The sequence below is a fragment of the Alexandromys fortis genome, unplaced genomic scaffold (genome assembly GCF_014885135.2).
Source record: "Alexandromys fortis isolate MF-2015 unplaced genomic scaffold, M_Fortis_MF-2015_v1.1 scaffold_203, whole genome shotgun sequence".
Lineage (NCBI taxonomy): Eukaryota > Metazoa > Chordata > Mammalia > Rodentia > Cricetidae > Alexandromys > Alexandromys fortis.
The window spans coordinates 1502082-1522304 of NW_026068080.1; the positions used below are offsets into that span (position 1 = coordinate 1502082).

Genomic DNA, 20223 nt, shown 5'->3' on the forward strand with positions numbered 1-20223 from the left:
TCTTTCTCTCTCTGTCTGTCTGTCTGTCTGTCTGTCTGTCTGTCTGTCTCTGTCTGTGTGAGTGGCTGTGTGTATGTGTGTTTCAGCAGGGGAGGGGTGCTTCCTAACTGCCTTATGGAGTGCATCAGAGAATGGAGTATTGATGCTGATCCGACATAAAGTTAACAACATCCCTGACATGCATTCTTAAGACTGTTTCCTCAAAAAAGATTGGGTTTTAAAATTTTTATGTGGCTCTAATCCATTTTTGTGGTGGCTACTGGAAGCCTTCTGTTCTCATAGAACACATATTAGTAATGGTTTTGAGTATGGGCACTCTTACACTTTGTAATGGTCTCACTGAGAACTGATCTTGGTTCAGTATGCAGCTTGAGCATCTCGTACCCAGAATTCTTGGGACTGCAAGTGTTTATGATTTCAGACTGTTTGGGATTTTGGAATATTTAGGGATTGTGAAATATTTAGGGACTAGAACCTAGCTGTAAATTCCTTTCTTTTTTTCATATATATGCAGGCTTATGCATATAACCTGAAGATAATTTTGTACATTATTTTAAATAATTGCATCATGGTGTGTAATCTACCTGTGAAATCACATCAGTGCTTATAAAATTTTGAGTCTTGGAGCATTTTGGATTTTGGAGTAAGCATTAGGAATGTCCATATTATACTTAATGTAAACACAGATACACGAATCCCATCTGCTTCTAAACCCATGTAGATGAGTACCCAAATCCCAATGCATGGTGCCTTTAGGATGTTGTTGCCCATACACAGCGTGATTGATTGCAGGGAATACCGGCCCACTGACCATCATTCAGAAAACCTCACCAATACTGCACTTTGGGAATGATCAGGAGCTGTCCACCCAGCCAGTTTTCTTGCAATTGTTTCTATAGATTTTGTGTGCCACTCTTAGAATTCGAGGCTCTCTGAGAAGGATGTCACCCTTAGTGTTTTCAGAGTAGGGAAACATACAGACAGAGTTCATTACCTCCGCGTGGCTTGTTAGTTGCACACACATCATTATATTGGATTAAATTTTTCCAATAATGTTTCTTTTATGGGATTCCTTTTTAAATAGGGCCCGCCTTGCCCAACACTCAGGGGGAGACTCCTGTATCTACTTAGTACTCTGAGTTCTTGGCGCGAGTCTTGAGTTCCTCTATTATTTCAGGCAGTTGAAGACTGGGGGCAGGAGTGCTTGGCAAACATGAGACCTGCAGGAAATGCTGAGTAATGGCTTGTGTTCACTGCCCCACTCCCTGCTCCTGTCTTCCTTTAAAACAAATAAACAGAATGGAAACACCCACAGTACTGCCAGAGAGAACACCAGAGTAAAGCTGGCTCCGCTTCTTGGCCTCCAGGGTGTCTGTAAAAGGAGACTGCATGTTCATTTCCCAGCTGCCCACACCCGAATAATCACACAGAAACTATATTAATTACAACACTGCTTGGCCAATAGCTTAGGTATATTTATAGCTAGCTCTTACATCTTAAATTAACCATTTCTATTAATTTATGGATCACCACGAGGCTGTGGCTTGCCAGGTAAGGTTCTGGGTGTCTTTCTCCTTCTGCAGCTCTATGGCATCTCCCTGACTCTACCTACTTTCTCTATATATCTCTGTTTGAATTTCCCACCTGGTTTTGCTCTGCTAAGCCTTTGGCCAAAACAGCTTTAGTCATCAACCAATAAAAGCAACACATATACAGAAGGACATGCCACATCAGTGTCTTTGTCTTTCAGCTTCCTGTTGGTGACTCGGGGACTCTCCCTCTACACATGCCGCCTCACCCCACCTTTGAGGCAAACATGCCTGATCTATGTGTGTTGTTCTGGCATGGACTTGAGTCCTAGACGTTTTTCTTTTTATGTTTTCAGCCCACAACCCACAGCAGAATACCACTAAGGATTCTGTTTGGCTGCTTCCTGCCCGTGGTTCAATGTGTGATTCACCCCCCCCCCCCAGAGCAATAACTGCTGGGCGGCACAGCTGGCTCCTGCTTAATCTCCAGGTGACCACCATAGCTTTTCACATGCAAAAGACTCTCAACAAAAGTCTGGAATGAGTGCAGGCGAAATAAAAGACACCTTGATGAGCTGGGAAGCACCGCAAATCCCCTGCCCTCTGCACACCACACAAAGATCTGGTTATTGCACGTGCTTTTGCTTTTAATCAGAAACAGCAGGGTTATTGAGATATAACTCCAATGCCACCCAGTTTACTCACACAGTCTATGATTCTGTCGTTATTTGCTAAGCGTAGTTTACAGGGAGCTGGGCACCTGTCAGTCACTGTCTCCTCTCGTACCCCCAGCCCCACCACTTCTCAGCCATTCCCCTGACGCTAGGCAAAGGCATACCCGTCTTCTGCGTGTCTGAGTTTGTTCTGTACTTTTTTAGTAGTGCAGGCCAAACAGCGTGTGGCGCTTCGTGGCTAGCTGCTTATTATCAGTGTGGTGTTTTCAGGTTTCGTGCATTCGCTAGCATGTATTAATACTTCATTTCCTGGTCTTCCATTAGTATTCATTGAATGAGCATACCAGTTCATCCATGCACCATCAGATAGATATTGGAGCTCCATAGATCCTTCGACCACAAAGCTGCTCTAAATAGTCACAGACCAGATTTGTGTGGGTGTGTTTTTATTTCTCTTAGGTAGACCCCCGGGAACCATGACTACTCTGTTGTCATACGGTAACCCCATGTTTAAATGTTTGAGAAGCTTCTAGACTGCTTAGCTTAAAACCAGAAGACCTCAGTCTTCAAAGAGAGAGGTGTTCTCCCATATTCCTTGTGTCTCCTAGCTCTTTCCTCCACTCCCCACCCCATCCCCACCCCCCGCCCCAGCTTAATTTGCTGAAGACGGAAGAAGAAGGAAGTGAGCTGATAGAGAGGCTGTGTGCAGCTTCTCTGAAGTTCCCTGAGAGTTGTTTGCCTTTAGAGACTGTAGGAGAAGGGACATCCTTTAGTCCTGAAACAGTGCTGTTCCTCTTCCGCACTGCTCGGCCTGTGGTTGGTGCTCCTGTAACCCTGGAAGGTATTTGGCAATGAGACACGCATTCTCTTACCACGAGTGAATGTTCTTTCCCGCTCCAGATCCACGAGCGCGTGGACGGAGACACTGGGCACTTCAGCTACCGTCACCTTGTTTATCAGCCACACGTGCTCCGCACTGACCTCGTGCCCAGTGCATTAAGTATAGCAGATGTTCGAACATCGCCGGTCCATGGAGCTATCAAACAGCCAGGTGCTGCATCTTAGGGTTTACCTGGAAAGACAGACAAGACAAGAAAATAAATAAACAGACAAACCAATATCCAGACACCGTGGAGGGAACAGGATGCTGCTGCTGAGGCCATAGAGGGAAGAGGCAGAGGGAGGACTGCGTGAGATTAGGTGACTCACTCCTGTCTGTTCTTAAACGAGATGCTTCAGCTATCTGTGTGGTGTAAGCATTCCACTTCAATTTGGGTCACCGGCTGACTTGGAAGTGACGAATCGCCGGGTGGCACATTGAAAAATATGTAAAAATATGAAAAAATGTGTGTCAGCGCCCATTCAGCACAGAGCTTTCCTTGCTGTGACTAAATCTACTACAGACGGCTTCAAGACCAGGGCCCGCTGTCCATCTCTGTGCAGAACTCATCGCCACCGAAGGACTCTGTCCGTTCCATAAACCGCCCGTGAGCTCAAGAGCATGAGTGGCTGATGTTAGTGGGGACTCCGAGGTTGGCACATGCAGCCAGGCCCCGGGGGAAGTAACCAGGTGAATAGTGTCTCGGAGGTGTTCTGAGCTCTGCAGAGGCAGGCACCGAATAAAGCTTCGGATTCAGAATAACTTTTAAAGACTCAGAGGATAACGCAAAGATTTGGACAGGAATTAGGTGAAATGGGGCAGCCCCGGAACGTTGAAAGGCCTACGAGCCGTGGACATTTGGCTTCCCGTTCTATACGCTACTTTTGTAGGGAACAAGGCCAGGCAAACTCAAGCTGAATCAGAAAGTCCATTCCCACATGCAGGCTGAGAAACCCTTATCTAAAATGAGTAGAAGCAGAGGATTTAGGTTTAATTTTCTTTTGGAGTTGGAGACCCCAAGTAAAAACGCAAGATGCATTTATGGTTCATACTCACCTGTTACGTATAATCTGAAGATAATTTCAGAGAGTATTTTCTAGTGTGCCTGCCTTTTGACTACAACCTGTCACGTGGTCAGGAGTGGAATTTCCCGCTTGTGACTTCATAAGAGAGACCAAAGGTTTTGAATCTTGGAGCCTTGCATTTTGAACTTTTAAAAAGATGTTCGACAAGGCAAATGGATTCCGACTTGGGTGGTGTGTGCTTTGAATCTCACCTTCTTAAGCAAATTTTTGCAAGTAGGTGCAGAGAAAGGGTTCATAAGCAAGTGAGCTACTTGGTACATTTTGTCACTGCAGTTAGTGAACCCTCCTAACAGAGACTTGACAAAGAAGGGGTGCATTGGAAGATATTTTTTCCAGCAGAGGCTTAGTACTCATCTTTCTGAGGGGCTCTCCCCGGAGCTCCTCGTGTATAATATGACATAGGAAGCTGGCTGACTTTCTGAGAGCGTCTGATGTAAAGCAGGGTCATCATATGCCGTGGTCCTGTAGGACCTTGAAGCCATTATTTTCTCCTTTATGCTCATTTCTTTATTTGGTGAGTCTTGTCTCAGTGGCTGAGAGAGACCAAAAGAACACCAACAACAAAAAGCCAGTGAATTCAACAGAATCAGGAACTAGGGTGCTTATAGTCCAAGGTTCAATCCCCAAAGCCACCAAGAGAAAGTTTTAGGCTGGCAAGACAGCTGAACTGGTGCAAGCACTTGCTCTAGAAGCCCGATGGCTTCAGATAACCCCCCTAGTGGCCATAGTGGACGAAAAAGTCAGAATGCTGTTTTCTGACTTCCACGTGTGTGAGACACAAAACATACACACCCCAGGCCTCCATGGCTTGTCAGATTTACTAGATGAAAGGTACATTAAGTTTCTCCATATATTTTATACTTTGGTTGCCCTCTTAGTCAAAATCTTAGGGGGTGTTATGGCTCCAAATCCATACTGTCATTGTGACCTAGTTGTAGAAACAGCCGCCTTTCCAAACATAAATGGCAGTGAGCCCAGCAGCTTGACTCCGATGACAAGCTCTGCATTTAGACATTTGGCTGGGCTTCATAGTGTTTTGTTGAGGGTTGCACGGTCACTTCCCACGTCTGCTTGACCTCTACCTTAAGTGCAGCTTGTCATCAGCTACACCTCTGGAACATTCTCTCCTGAACTGTGTTTTTATAAGGACGTGCAATAGGAGGAGGGTGTCCGGGAGAGACGTTAATGAAATGTGGCAGCCACTGAAGTGTCTCTTCTCAGATTAAATCCGTGTGTTGTTGTGTACATGTGTGGGGGTGGGTGCGTGTGGTGTGCATGTGTCGAGGTGCACGTGCATGCGTGCATGTGAAAACAAGAGGCCGACCTCTGTCATTCCGCAGGAGCTCACTTTGCTGGGACGGGGTCTCCTGCGATCTGAGACTGGCCGGTTCAGCTTGGCTGGCTGGACATCCTCCTGCCTCCTCTTGGCATACACTGTCACGCCCAGCCTTTCACGTGGGTGCTCAGGAGCAAAATTAGGTCCTCATGCTTATATGCCAAGGACTTTTACTAACTGAGCTGTGCCCCAGCCTTCAGATTAAGCCTCATAAAACAGAATGCCTTCTCCTGTCTTTTCTTTCAAGCTAACGTTTGGATGTGTTCTTGAAATACATCCTAACATATGTTCTTTAGACTTAGGCATCCATCCAATCTCCTGACGTGGAAATTACAGCTCTTTCCTGAGTGGTACCCTCATTCCATTATCCATCATGCACTCATACTTGGCATTGGCCCATTTGGGCAGCTGCCTGTGTATCTTCAGGGACAAGTGAACCTGAAAACAAAGAAGTTTCTGGAATGACCCAATGGAATGTTCCTAGCAGTTCTGTCCGGCTGATTTTGGTCTCTGGGGATGTTGGTTAGATCAAGGGGTGGGAAGAAGGCATGACATAGTCGTGCAAGCTCCTTGTACCCGTGCCTTTGATGACTGGGCCATTCACCTTTTGTATGTACCTTTTGTAAAAAAAAATGCTTTGTGAATGGCGTGTCCCCAAACTACCCTGGGGCCAAGATTCAGTGAAAGATTAGGCATTGGAAACCAGTGTGACCCTGTCTGTGAAGGCCCCCAAGGCAAGGCATGTCCCTAGTCTTGCACACTTTTGGATGTGCTAACTCTCGTCTGCTCATTGTGACTTAGCCCTCCTTCTGCACCCTAACACCTGGGGCAGATCTCTTGTCAGGGGAGCTGTTATCTAGTTGAAAGTAGAGATTGGTGATCTCTGTTACCATCTATTCCAGGTAAGCAGAAGAAAACTCCTCTGAATGTTTTTAGCCAGGTAGAGTTTGTAGGGGAGTGGCCTTAAAAACAGCGTGTGTGTGGATATGGTCTTATTGAAGAACGGCTTTTAAGAGATTGAAGACTTCATGATAATTAGATTGGTAGTGACCTCCAGAGCCAAGTGTGTTCTCCTTCTGAGGGACAAGGCCTTGTCTCTGGCAGTCCTGTCAGCTCCACCCACCCTCACTTCAGCCTTGTCTGATGTGCAGGGACAGATTTTGTTCTACACTCCTTCCAATAGTCTGCCCTAGGTCAAAGAGACTTTGTGTCTCCTTAACGTACTCATCAAATGTTTCTTGCATGCCTGATATCTGCCAGGCTCTGCAAACAGGGATCCTTTTCTGCCTTAAAATAAACATTGAAAGAGCTGAAGACATGGTTGAGAGGCTTAAAACAGTTACTGCACTTCCAGAGGACCCAAGTTCAGTTTCCCCGCGTCCACGTCAGGTGGCTCACAAAATAACTAAAGGAGTTCTAATGCCTCTAGCCTCTGGAGGCACTTGTTTTCTCTCTCTCTCTCCCTCTCTCTCTCTCTCTCTCTCTCTCTCTCTCTCTCTCTCTCTCTCACACACACACACACACACACACACACACTTTAAAATGCTAAAAAAAAAAAAAAATTGAGTCAGGGTAATCAGAATCCATTATATACATGTATGAACTTGTCAAAACAAACTTAAGTAAATAAAAAATGAAAGTTGAAGCTGGGCACGATGATGCGTGCCTGTGTGTAATTCCAGAACGCTGACGCAGGAAGCTCAGGAGTTCAAGGATATCCTAGGCTACATGGCAGTTTTGAAGCCATCCTAAGCTATATGATGCCTTAATCTCTAAAATACAATTCAAGTAGAAAGTCACACTGTTTCTTGCTCAGATGCTGTGCGTATTTCTCATGCTGATCAGGCCCAGGACCAAGGCCTCCTCCCCATCTGAAAGACTGGATTCAGAGGTCCAGCTTGCTCTCCTCACAGCAAGCCCTTGGCAGCAGCTTGATGCAGGGGAGTGAAACCCTGTGCTTCTTCATGCAGATTGCTTATTTATTGTTAAATAGTGAAGCAGGTAGGTTTCAGGGGCTCTGAGCCCTTCACACTCAAGCTTCCATCATCGGCCTTGCTTGCCAAAATGCTGGCCCATTTATTCCCAGCAAAGAAACAATAGAATGGAGCCGACTGTCTTTCTTTCCTATGACTTTTGACCTCGCAGCTTATTTGCAAAAGCCCCGGTGCCCTTAGATGTGAGTAGCTGAGGCTCTGAGGTCTTGGACGCAGCGGGGATGCTCCCCGTGGACAAAGGCTGACCACTGTCCTTAGTAATGGGGGATTTCATACTGAGACTTTCTCCCTCCTGTGAGGGCTGGCGCCCAGGTGCCTCAGGATTCCCTGAGGTTCTGCAGGCTGCTGCTGGGGGCAGGGCTTACTGGGCTCTGGCCCTGGAAACCTGACAGGTTTACCTGGTCCACAGGGGTACAACCTTTGACTCAGGCCTCATTAAGCCGGCAGGCCTGAGATAGTTAAAGGAAAAACAACAGGATTTAGCACCTGCTCCGCCTCTGTGGATGCTGCCTCCTCTCTGCCCCACATGTCATGTGGGTGCTATAAACAGCAACTCCCTCCCTGCCCTTGGCTTTTAATTTCTGAGAGGATAAACATAATTTATTGATCTTTTATGTGTGTGTGTGTGAGCAGGAGAGCGCATTTATCTTGGGATGGCAAAATACAAGGTGTTTGTGTGGAACGTTGTTCTGTAAGTCACCCATCGAACGGCAGACACTTTCATGGCCTGGGAAGTCTTCAGCATTCCCCGGTAATTGCCTGAGTCTGGAGCACATTCATAACACACTCTTTTGTGAACCGGAGTCTCCACGCAGTTCCATTAAAGGCCCCTTTGTATTTGGTTACTTGTTTATGGATCCGCTTCCTTCCTTCTTAAAGATGATGTCTGATACACTCCACTTCAAGAAATGTTTTTATGTATAATGAATGAACGGCCACATGAGTCACGTAAACCTCAGCCCTGATGGATCTCCTTAGAGATTTCTGACCACACTTTCCTGAGTAGCTCATCTGCTGAAGTCAGCCTTCCCCATAGACCTCTCCCATTCCTTCTTGACTCGAGTCCCTGTGAAATTTTGTTTCTATGCCTCTGTTGTGTCTGTGAATTCCTTTTTTCCCTCCTTTGCGTTATACAGTAAAAATGAGGGCAGAGAAATACTCTGTGTCTTGGTTTCCCAGCTTGTATATCTGTTGAGTAAAGGAATTGCAGGTCCGTGCTGGAGCTTTCAGAAACAGCAAAAACTCAATTCAAAGTCAGTTTGGGAGCAAGCTAGGAGTAACCAGGATGGATGATGTCATTGATGAGGCACAAGACAAAGTACAGTCGTGGAGAACGATGCCTGTTATTATTCACACCTGATTCAAACGCAGAGGCAATGCCAGACAAAGGTTCTCAGCCATGTTTAAGTGATAGCATTCTGTTACAGGTGATTAATTTATATGGTAATTTTCACATGGTAAGTTTTTTTTTATTCCTTTCCCTTTCCACGTTTAAAGGCCTCAAGGAAGAACTGATATGCTGTAACAGGCACTCAGATAAACAATAGAATAAGTTTTATCAGATCTCACAACCTCCATATGTCACCCCAGAGTTGCTCTGAGCTTCCTTCTTACATACGAGTCACATACTCAGTCACTGGGCACTGTTCTTCCTTCCATGACCAACTGTTAGTTTGACCTGCTAGTCATTTCTATGTCCGTGGTATCATACATGTCCATTGTCTGGATTTTGTCACTCATTATAATGGTTGTTAGAGTCATTCATAAAGTCGTACGCAAGTAATTTTTCTGTTTTGTTGAGTAGTACTCATTATATAAACACGCCATCACTCCAACATCACTGCGCCTGTCATTGAGTTCCACCTTTAGCTTGAAGAATTGAAACATCAGTAAGCATTCCTGTAAGGCATTTTTGCATGTGCATGTTTCCATTTCTCTTGAATGACTGCCTAGGTAGGCCTCATAATATTGCTAAGTCATAGGGTTCGCGTGACCTTAGAAGACACTACCAGCCTGGTAAGAGAGAATTGTCATAGTTGGGGTTTGTATTGCTGTGATAAAACTTCATGACCTAAAGCAATTTGGTATAGTAGGAAGTCACTTGTTTGTTTTCCTGGCCACCCAGACTCCTGAAATAACCACACAGAAACCACATTATTTATATCACTGCTTGGCCAATCACTTAAGTGTATCGCTAGCTAGCTCTTACATCTAGTATTAACCCGTTTCCAGTGTTCAAGGTTTCAGCATGTCTGTCTCTGGTGGCAGCTCCGTGGCTTCTCTCCTGACTCTGCCTTCTTTCTCCCAGTGTTGTGTTTAGTTTTTTTTTCCCCTGCCTAGCTCTTTTCTACCCTATCAAGCCAAGCGAGTTTCGTTATTAACCAATGATATTCACAGCATACAGAGGGGAATCCCACATCAAACTTGGGGAGGAAAGGCTTTATTTCATCTTCTGTTTTCGCATCCCAGTCTATCCTAGAAGAAAGCCAGAGCAGGAACTCAAGGCAGGAACCTGGAAAGCAGGAACTGATAAAGAGATCACAGAGAAACACTATTTACTGGCTTGCTCCTCGTGGCCTACTCAGCCTGTTTTCTTACACAACTCAGGACTTCTTGACCAGGGGTGGCACCACCCACACAGTGAACCGAGCCCTCCCTCATGAAAATATCACATGGCCTTGCCCACAGGCCAATCTTACGGGGACATTTTCCTCTCTTTTCAGATATGGCTAAGTTGTGTAAGGTTGACAAAAAAAAAAAAAAAAGCAAAACAAAACAACGAGCACAGAGGTTTAGTTACTCCTAGCCCCTGCTAATCGTGTGCACAGTCTCTTTGACCATAGCCATTCTCGTGGGCGTGTGGTGGTATCCAATTGTGTCTTTTTAAATGAACAACATGATTACATAAAAGCAACTTTACCTGATACGTAATTCAGTGAATTCTGGCCAGTGTATATCATCATGAAATACAGCCAGAATTCATCTATTTGTCATAGTTACTGTTCTCTTGCTGTAATGAGCCACCATGGCCAAGGCAACTTATTTTAAAAAAAAAAAAAAAAAGAAAGAAACACACTGAATTGGAGATTTGCTTATAGTTTCAGTTGGTGAATCCATGACCATCATGGCAGGGAGCATGGCAACAGGCAAGGCAGGCATGTCGCATGAGAGCTTACATCTTGTCCACAAGTTGGAGTGGTAGTCAGGGGTGGGGGGAGGCGGGTGGAGGGGGGGTGAAGGCGGGAGGGGGAGGGGGACTGGGCCTGGTGTAGGATTTTGAAGCCTGAAAGTTTACTCCCAGTGACATACTTCCTCCAAGACTATACCCCATCATCCTATTGCTGTGACCCTTTAATTCAGTTCCTCATGTTGTAGTGACTCCCCAACCATAAGATTTTCTTTCCATAGCTACTTCATAGCTGTAGTTTTGCTACTATTAGGCATCATAATGTAAGTATTTCTGGGGTCAGGTTTGCCAAAGGGTCTCGACCCACAGGTTGAGAACCACTGGGTTAGGATTAGTAATAAGAAGGAATAATAGTCTTTCCCTAACCATCCAACTGGGAACCAAACATTCAAACCCATGATCTGTGGGGCCATTCTCATTCACACCACCACTCCGTCCTGTGACAACTCTTCCCCCCCCCCCCAATTCCGTCATTGCTGCTTTTAGTCAGCTCCACGCTGTAACAATAGACTTGCTATCTATTGTTTTTATTTGGCCTTTGCCTGGCTTGCCGGGATTCATCAGGTTTTTTTTTTCTCTCTCTCTCAAATGTAAATCATACCAGTTGTAAAGATACATTAACTGTAAAAGTTTAACATGTTTTAAATAATGTTTGTGCCTTCCTTCCTCCCCCCCTCCCTCCTTCCCTCCCTCCTTCTTTCTTTCTTTCTTCCCTCCCTCCCTCCCTCCCTCCCTCCCTCCCTCCCTTCCTTCCTTCCTTCCTTCCTTCCTTTTGTGTGCATCCATGCCTGCCTGTCCGCCTGCATCCGGTGTGAGCATGTGTGTACCCCAGCACACATGTGCAGGTAAGAGGCTGCCATGCAGGAGTCTGTTCTCTCCTTCCGTCATCTGCGGTCTAGAAACTGAAGTGAGGTCATCAGGATTGTTGGCAGGCACCTTTACCTAAACGTGGAGCCATCCTGCCATCCCTGGTTCTTTTTACTAGTCCAGAGTGCAAGACAGCAGTTCCTTCGAACGCCTCCTCATTTCCGAGGAGTTTTAGCTCCCCCCGAACTCTTCCTAGTCTTTTATCCAATGAAGAGTTGGCTTTTCCATTTTATTTACCCTAGAAGATTACAACTTAGCCCTCCTATCTGCCTCACCAGGTCTGTGTATACCTGACTTTGACTGTCTGCTCATTTCTAACGTGTCCTTTGGATTATTATGCCTGTGTGGCTCTAGTGGGAAGAGGCTGTGTCCTGGCCACATTTCTGTTCTAGAGCTACTCCCTTTTATCTTGATTCTTTGTGGCTGACCTTTGCTTGATACTCCTGGTGTTTGGCAGAGTGTTTCCCTCCCATTAACATGGTCAGCTATTAAGTGATGATTATCATTGTGATTCTTCTTGGGCGCTGGGCTGCCATGCCAGCCTGACCGCTCTGACCCCTTCTCCCCCATGTTCTATGTTCCATGTCATTGCTGGAGGACTCAGTTGTTCAGGGAGGGAAGCCCAAGGGTCAGGGTTCGCTGCCTATTCCTTCTGCCAATCTCCAAGGCTTTCGTACTTTAAATCTTCCTATACCATAGGGTAACACTATGTGCCATTTGCGTAAGCCCAAGACCCAAATGCTCTTTCTTTCTCCGTTCTTGCCCATTGCTAGTGAAGCCATGAGCAACTCAAGTTGCTTCTAAATCTGTCTTCAGTCTTCTCATCACTTCCGTTTTCAACACGCCCACCGTTTTCCTCCCTGTTTCCACTGTTCTCACCTCCCATGTCGGTTCTTCTACCACAGCCAGAATGCATTTTTTTTAAGCACAAGACTGTTGTGGAATATTATTTTAAGATGTGTTACATTTGTTTATGCTGTGGAGTATTTTTTTAATGGTGCAAAGATGTGTTGCATTCTTTCATGTTACATTTGTTTAACTCTGTGAAGCTGTGTTACTCTGCCTATCTAAAACACTTGATTGGCGTAATAAAGAGCTGACCGGCCACTAGCTAGGCAGGAGAAAAGATAGGCGGGGCTGGCAGGAAGAGAGAATAAGTAGAAGGAGAAATCTATAAAAAAAAAAAAAAGATCGGGGAGAGAAAGGAGGAGGAGGAAGCAAAGGGTCAGCCACCCATCTACACAGACAGCCAAGGAGTAAGAAGTAATGAAAGGTATACAGAAATAGAGAAAGATAAAATTCCATAGACAAAGGATAAGTTAAGAAAAGCTGGCAAGAAACAAGCCTAGCTAAGGCCGGGCAGTTGTAATTATGAATAAGCCTCCATGTGATTGATTTGGGAGCAGGGCAGTGGACCCTCAAAGAGCAAAGAGCCGAAAGAGAAAACCACACAGCAACTACGCAAGACGTGATGTGTTTAAGCACCCTCTTCCCCTCCAATGCTTACTATTCTACTTAGGCTGCATCTCAGATTCCACACAGTACGTGACAGTTTGGCCTGGGGTGACATGCGGTAATGTCGCCAAGGATCCTGTGAGAAGCTCTCAGTCTGGGCTTGATTAGAAAAGATTCTTTGGGGAGGCAGCCCAGGCCTCCGTACTTTATAAATTTTCCTGGCAGGTCTAAGGGGTGTCCAGAAAGGAGACACACTCCTCTCTCGCCCTCATGGGGCCTCCTTCCCATCTCCTTCTCTCGCCTTGAAGTTTTCCTGGCTTTGGACAGAATTCTTGCCTATACCCTTCTCCCAGAATTTGCTCCTGCCTGGAAGTTTCTTTCCTAGTCGTTTTCCTGTCTAGCTCCTTTTATTTTCTCAGACAGATCTGCCTTTGATCATCTTATCTAATCTAACCCCTACATCACCAGGCACTGCACGTTGCCCTCTCTGAGCTCGGATATTAGTTCTCTGTTCTTAGCTCATTCATGTAACCTACGTGAGAACCAACACATGCTCTCCACAGCTCAGCTTAGTATCTGTTAAACTACCACAGGGGGAGGAGAATGAGGTAGGGTAGGGGTGGAGAGCTGGTAGGTGGAAGACAGAAAATGCAGTCACTCAAGGGAGCGGCCCCTGGATAGGTGAATGAAGCAGGCAGATGGTAGAATCTTTTTTTTTTAATTTTTTATTGATTTTTATTGAGCTCTACATTTTTCTCTGCTCCCCTCCCTGCCTCTCCCCTCCCCTTCAACCCTCCTCCCAGATGGTAGATTCTTGACTGGTGATGATTATATCGAGGTAGATAAAGAGAGTGAATTTGCCTATTGCATTAGAAAACTTTGATAGTTTCAAATGAAAAGAGATAATTTTATCCTGGATTGGGGACAGTCCCCAAGAAGCTGAAAATGACTTCTTACCCCAGAAGTGCAGCCCATCTTGCGCAGGTGGCTGGAACTTATTTTTGGAGACTCCTTTCACTAAAATGGAGCTAAGCCTCACCCTCTGGCCTGCCTGGTCCCCCACCTTTCCTCCTGTTGTTATTCCATGATAACTTTGGAGCATCCCTTCAGTTCCGTACTCCCTGTTTTCTGCTGACTGCCGACCTCTTCCTGACACGCTGCCCACTGCCTCTTTGCATCACCATGTGTCCCGAAGCCTGACGGGAAACTGTTGAGTTATGAGCGTTGCACACCAAATATTGAGATTAATGGGGAAACTGTGTTCTTGTTTGTATTGCAACCCAGCTGTATGGTCTAGGAATAGCAAACACCTGTGAGCAGAGCCGTGGGAATTATTCGCAATCATTAGTGGTTGCCTTCTTAATAGTTCTGAAGGTAAGAATGCAACCCAGCTCCCAGATGTCCGTCAGGTGTTCACAGTACTCACTGCCAAGGAAAACGACTGTTCACTTTGACAAGTCCAGAATGATAATCTCATGGTTTTTCCTAGCAGTTATGTACACACCATGATCCTAGAGGTAAACAAGAAGGGTTGTGTGGAAATACCCCCCCCCTTCCAAGAGGACATGTTTGGGAAACATAACTTTGTGACGAATGGCTGTGTCAAGCACCATTTACAGGCATGCAGATGCCTTCTTCTGGATAAGAGGGTCCACGTCTATATTGTGATGTCTTAGTTTTGTATGACTTGAAAAGTGACAACTGCCTCAATTACTCTTACATGACGTCCAACTCTCCCCTTGATCCCTCCCGGGTGATGCTGAAGCCAGCCACTCATGCAAAACTGTTCTCAGCAGAAGCATGGAGGGGCATAGACTGTTGAGTCGCTGGAGGAATGTTCCATGTATTCTGGCCTCACCTCATTGCCCGCACATGGGCTTCCTGAGTTGAGGCTGGTGTTTCTTTGGGGAGATCTTTTTCTCAACCATGTAGCGGACTATAATTCCATAGGCAAGTCCTACTCCCATGCCCTCTACAACACATAGTAAATCCTTGAAATTTTTTAGTTTCACTGAAAATTTCAAATTTGTGAAGATGTTATTCAATCTGTAACCAAAGAGGTAAAGTCAATTTTCTACTTGTAACTCATAAAAACACAGATTATGAGACTATTTTCTGGTTGATATCTTGTGTTTGTTTGTTTTTATTCCTTTTTCAGACAGTACATCCTGACCGCACCCTCTTTTTCCTTCAACCCCTCCCACCCACTGCTCCTCCACTTCCCTTCAGAAAAGAGCAGGCCTTCCAGGGATGTCATCCGAACACAGCATAACAAGATGCAGTGAAACTAGGCACACACCCTCACGTCAGGGCTGGGCGAGGCAACCCAGCAGGAGAAAAGGGTGCTGAGAGCAGGCAAAAGAGCCAGAGACACAACCACTCCCCCTGTTAGGAGTCCCATAAAAACCCCAAGCTGAATACCACAGCATGTATGCAGAGGACCTAGCTCAGACCCATATAGGCTCCATGATGGTTACTTAAGTCTCTGGGCCCGTGAGCCCTGCTTAGTTGATTCTGTGAGCCGTGTTCTCCTGGTGTCCTCAGCCTCTCTGGCTCCTACAATCCTTCCTCCCCTCCTTCCACAGTCTTCCGCAGGGTTCTTCTGAGACAGACAGTTGTAGAGGCCTACTGGCAGGTACATGCAGTTCTAACTACAGACAGCATCTATGTACACATAATACCATTCACAGTGGGGTTTCCTGAGGCAAGATGAGGGGTGAGCACCTGGATGCCTTTGATGGGTGTGACTATAAGAAAAACCAATTGTTCAGTCATTTTTAATATAAAATACTTGTTTATGGGCACCTAAAGTTGTGTATTTCTTGATACACGGGAAAATGTCTGTATGTAAATACCTTAATGGAATTTTGCAAAGGAATTAAAGCCTGGCATGGTATATGGCATATTCTTGTCATCTCGGCACCTGGGAAGCTCAGGCCAGGTCCTCCAGAGTCATCTCTTTAGCCCCCTCTGTGCGAATTATAAGTCTTGTGGTTAGAGAATATGGCTATAAGATAAAACTTTACTGTGTAAGCAGCGGAGTGGTTCACAGTCCAAGGCAGTGGGTCTCAACCTTCCTAACACTGACACATTTTAATACAGTTCCTCATGCTGCGGGGACTCCCAACCATAAGGTTATTTCCGTTGCTACTTCACAACTGTACTTGTGCCTCTGTTATGAATCATAATGTTAATATCTGTGCTTTCTTAAGCAACCCCTGTGAAAGGGTCCTTTGACCCCCAAAGGGGTCGTAACCCACAGGTTGAGAGCTGCTGGTCTGTGGCTTCATAGGAACTGACCTTTTGGGTTCCACCTCAGGATTGCTGTTAGAACATGTGAACATTTATTGCTGACGTCCTTTCGTTCTCCCGGAAAACATAACCTGCTTTGTCTTCTCCCCTCCCCTCCCCAGGCTGGTTCAGAGGATACGCTCTCCAGAACAAATCCAAAAAGGTATGGCACTGGGTTTTGTTTCTTAGCTCCTTTGTCCGTCCACCAGTTCTCTGCCGTGCTGTGCGATCCCTTTATCTGCTATCTCTATTTCCTTTGGTCTGGAGACAAAGACTTTGGCCCCGGTGCTTAGGAGGAAAAGCATAAGTTCCATGGATGTGTTTCCCGGGAGCGGATTCAAGGCCCCAGACTTCCTGCTGTCTACCCTTGAAGTCCAATAAAGCAACAGGACAGTGATAATGCCCTGGGAACCTCTGCCAGGGAGGAAGGGGCAGGACCCACTTCTCCGCGCATCCTTTACATACCCTGCCAGAACTGACACTGCCTGTCACCAGATCACTCTGTCAAACCAGAGTAGTGGTTTCAGTCTGTGAGGCCCATGGATTACCATGGAGTCCTTTTAGTAAAGTGTAACCAACACGGCAGTGTAGTGGGATATTATTCGTATTTTGGTAAATAAATCTTGCCTGAAGACCAGAGGCAAAGCTAAAGCCACTAGAGGTTAGGTAATGGTGACATACACCTTTAATCCCAGGATTTGGGAGGCAGAGGCAGGTGTAGCTCTTTGAGTCCAAGGCCACCTTGGGCTGAGTAAGATCAATGCATAAAAAAAAAAATCAAGGTGGTGGTGGCTCACACCTTTAATCCCAGTCTTAAGGAGTCACACGACTTTAATCCCAGCACTAGAGGGAATATAAAATGGGAGGAGAGAGAGGTTTAGTCGGCTTAGTTTACAGTCGCCCAGCCTTGGTAGTAGAGGTAAGACTACTCTAGTACCTTGGCCGGTTTGCTTTTCTGACCTTCAGGTTAAACTCCAATTTCTGTCTCTGAGTTTTTAATAATTGTGCTGCATGGGAGCCCAAACGAGGCTGAACGAAAGAGACACTTATGACACATTCAACTCAGGTATTAATGTTTCTGTGGTTCGTGCTTTTTATTGTATTTTTGTTTAGTGCGGGACTGTGCATGTATTTCTCATGATTCAGGCGGAGTTTGAGAAACTCTGGCCTAGATGACTTGCTTCCCCGGTTGTCAGGGCAGCTCAGCATCAAACTGAAGAAAGGCCAGTAGCTATGTTAACACGCTCATGGATTCGCTTTAGACCCCATCAGCACTTTTCCTTTGATGTTGCTTGCTGGGGCAGGGTAACGCGCCAGCATTTTCTTTTGCAAGAACAGAGTTGATAGGGCTTTATTATTTCACAGTTAGCTCATGGGCCAATAGCAGAGGGTGAAAAAAAAAATGAATTCATCAGGGCAGAAAGGGTAGAAAAATTCTTATTCTTTGACCACACTACAGGCCAGATGTGGTCCCATGCAGGCTGGTTTGTGAAACCCTCAAATTTCAGAAGCCGCCTGCCTGCTAGGTAGAAGTCACAGAAACCCAAAGGCGAGCGTGGCTGAGTTGATGACTCTTCAGTCTTCGTGTTTGCACGCTTGTGTACACACACACACACACGCACACGCACGCACACACACACGTGTGCGCGCACACACACACACACTTTATTCACTTTGATGTTTTCATAATCGAACAGAGAAAGGAACATTTGCCGTCCCCGCGGGTGGCAAGTCCCCCCGATATGAGTCCACTTGTCCCTGCCATGCCCACAGTCAGCGTCCTGTGTCACATACTGTTTCCAGCTGAGCTGTTTCCGCTTCTCTGGCTGACTTCAGCATCCCCAGTGTCCCAGCAGAGACCAGCGTGGTAGCCAGACGTGCTGGTATGATGAGGGTCATGATCAAACTAGATTGAAGGCCGTTGGGAAGCTGCTGCCTGGCACACACCCTCCTGCTGTGTGTGGCTTTGGCCCTGTTAGCCGCCACGTTTACTCACAGCTGTGGAAGGTGAGTTTTCAGAAAGCAGTTACGAGTTCGCACTTGGCTGGCAAGATGGCCCAGCCAGACCCAGTAATCTGAGTTCCCTCCTGGAGTCTCACAGTAGGAGGAGAGAGAGCCAACTCCTGAAAGTTGCCCTCTGACCTCCACCCGAGTCCCGTGGCCACTCCCAGACCTGCACAAGTTAACAACTTTTTGCCTCAATTTTATGAAAGACAAGGAACACCCGGGTTAGTTAATGCTCGGTCCTTTCCTTTTCCTTTTTGTTATTTTAATATGCAAAAAGGTGTACAGAAACTTCTCAGACAAATTGTACGAACTATCAAGAACAGCCGGGCCTGGCCATGCCCTCCTGTTGTCCCAGCTCCTTGGGAGACTGGGGCAAGCCTGAATGTCTTACTGGTGTCCTGTGTCCAAATGACGTGACTGGCAGACACCCGCCAAGCGTGCACGAGGCCCTGGTTTGATCTCAGCCCAACCACTACAATCACAATGCAACCAAACCTAGTACGTACTATTAAAACAAGGTTTCAGACCTTTACCCTACATAGGGATTTGTTCCAGCATAGAAGACCTTGGTTTCTAAGGTATTCTGTGCTTTCCTGATATGTCTGCATCCATTGGTGTCCTCTGGTCTGACTCAAATACGAGATGGTCCAGGTAACAGCTGAGGTTTTTGTTGTTCTTGTTCTTAATTAAAGGGTTCTTTAAAACCCGGAATCTTAAAAAGCTTCACCTTTTGGAGAAAGCTATTTCAGTTAGAGCTCCTCTGCCCTTTGAAAAAGAAAAACATGAACAGAATTTGGCACAGTGACTGGGCATGCATTTATTTATTTCTTTTTTAACTAAACTGAAATTTCCTTCTTTGTGGAGATCCAAGAAACAAAGGTGGAATTAAAGGCCTCAGTCTTGAATTTTGCTGAGTGTGACACCCCTTCATCAGGAGATGCAGGCTGATAGAAATCCCCTCCCATGCTGGTCCCTTTTCCTGTCTCAGGGGAAGAGCTATTTGAAAGGACAATTCTTGTCATGGCAATTATTGGTGTCATTCATAAGCCAAACTAGCCATTTGGAATGATGGCAAAAGTAAGCTCGGCTTTGCAGAATGAGGAAGACTCAAAGCTCAAGACTTGAAGAGACTGGTCATTAATCTTGGCAGGATGGTGGGTGTGCGGACGGGATAACAGAGAAAATCACTAGCTGGAATGTATTCAAGTGAGTAGGTTACATTGAGAAAAGAAAGGCAGAACTGAGAGACACCAGAAATTCAAGACCCAGGTTGGCTCTGGCCTTTCCAGAGAAACCGGATGACTGTAAACTGGATGGCCAAGTGCTACCATGACGCAGAGCCGCTGCAAGACAGCAGAGCGGCGGGATCACAAAAGGAATGGACTCTGGAGAGCCACGCTTTTATGCCTCCTGCACACCTGTGTAAATCATCTGCCACGGTCGCCATCGGTGTCTCAGACTCATCATTTGTTTATAGTTCTGAGGACCTGTGTCATGGCTGAGATCAGCTTAGCCCCTCGTGTTCTGGCCATTTCCTGTTTTTATTGGAGAAGGATGAAAAGAGAGAGAGCATTGTATAGACAAAGACAGTACATGGAACTGGCTGCAAAAGCAACCACTGTCAAAGTTCCGTGGTTTCTTGCCCTATTAAAGATTATGGGGTACATGCACCTTTTAACTTATGGTCCTATGAACTGTGGGTTATCTCTGCCAACACCTGTGTGGTCGGTAATCTCTGACATTTACTGTCCCCAGAGATCATGCCAGCCCTCTCTTGAGCAAGGCTGGGAGGAGCTGATGCCAGCTCGCTCGTCTTCTCTGCCATGTGAGCCATTTCTAAGCAAGGCTCAGTGGCTCCTTCTCCATGTGGCACCTTTAGAGCATGGCACAGCGAGACGTAAGCTTCGGTATTCAAGAG

At 46.0% G+C, this 20223-nt stretch overlaps 1 protein-coding gene across 2 annotated transcripts in view; it reads left to right on the top strand.

The window, feature by feature from the left end:
- Positions 1-20223, top strand: part of Dock5 (dedicator of cytokinesis 5) — a 173160-nt gene that overhangs the window by 50319 nt on the left and 102618 nt on the right. For both annotated transcript variants that reach the window (XM_050121846.1, XM_050121845.1), the window contains exon 3: positions 16421-16461. In XM_050121846.1, coding sequence (XP_049977803.1) covers positions 16421-16461 — 41 coding nt within the window. The remainder of the gene's footprint in view (positions 1-16420; positions 16462-20223) is intronic.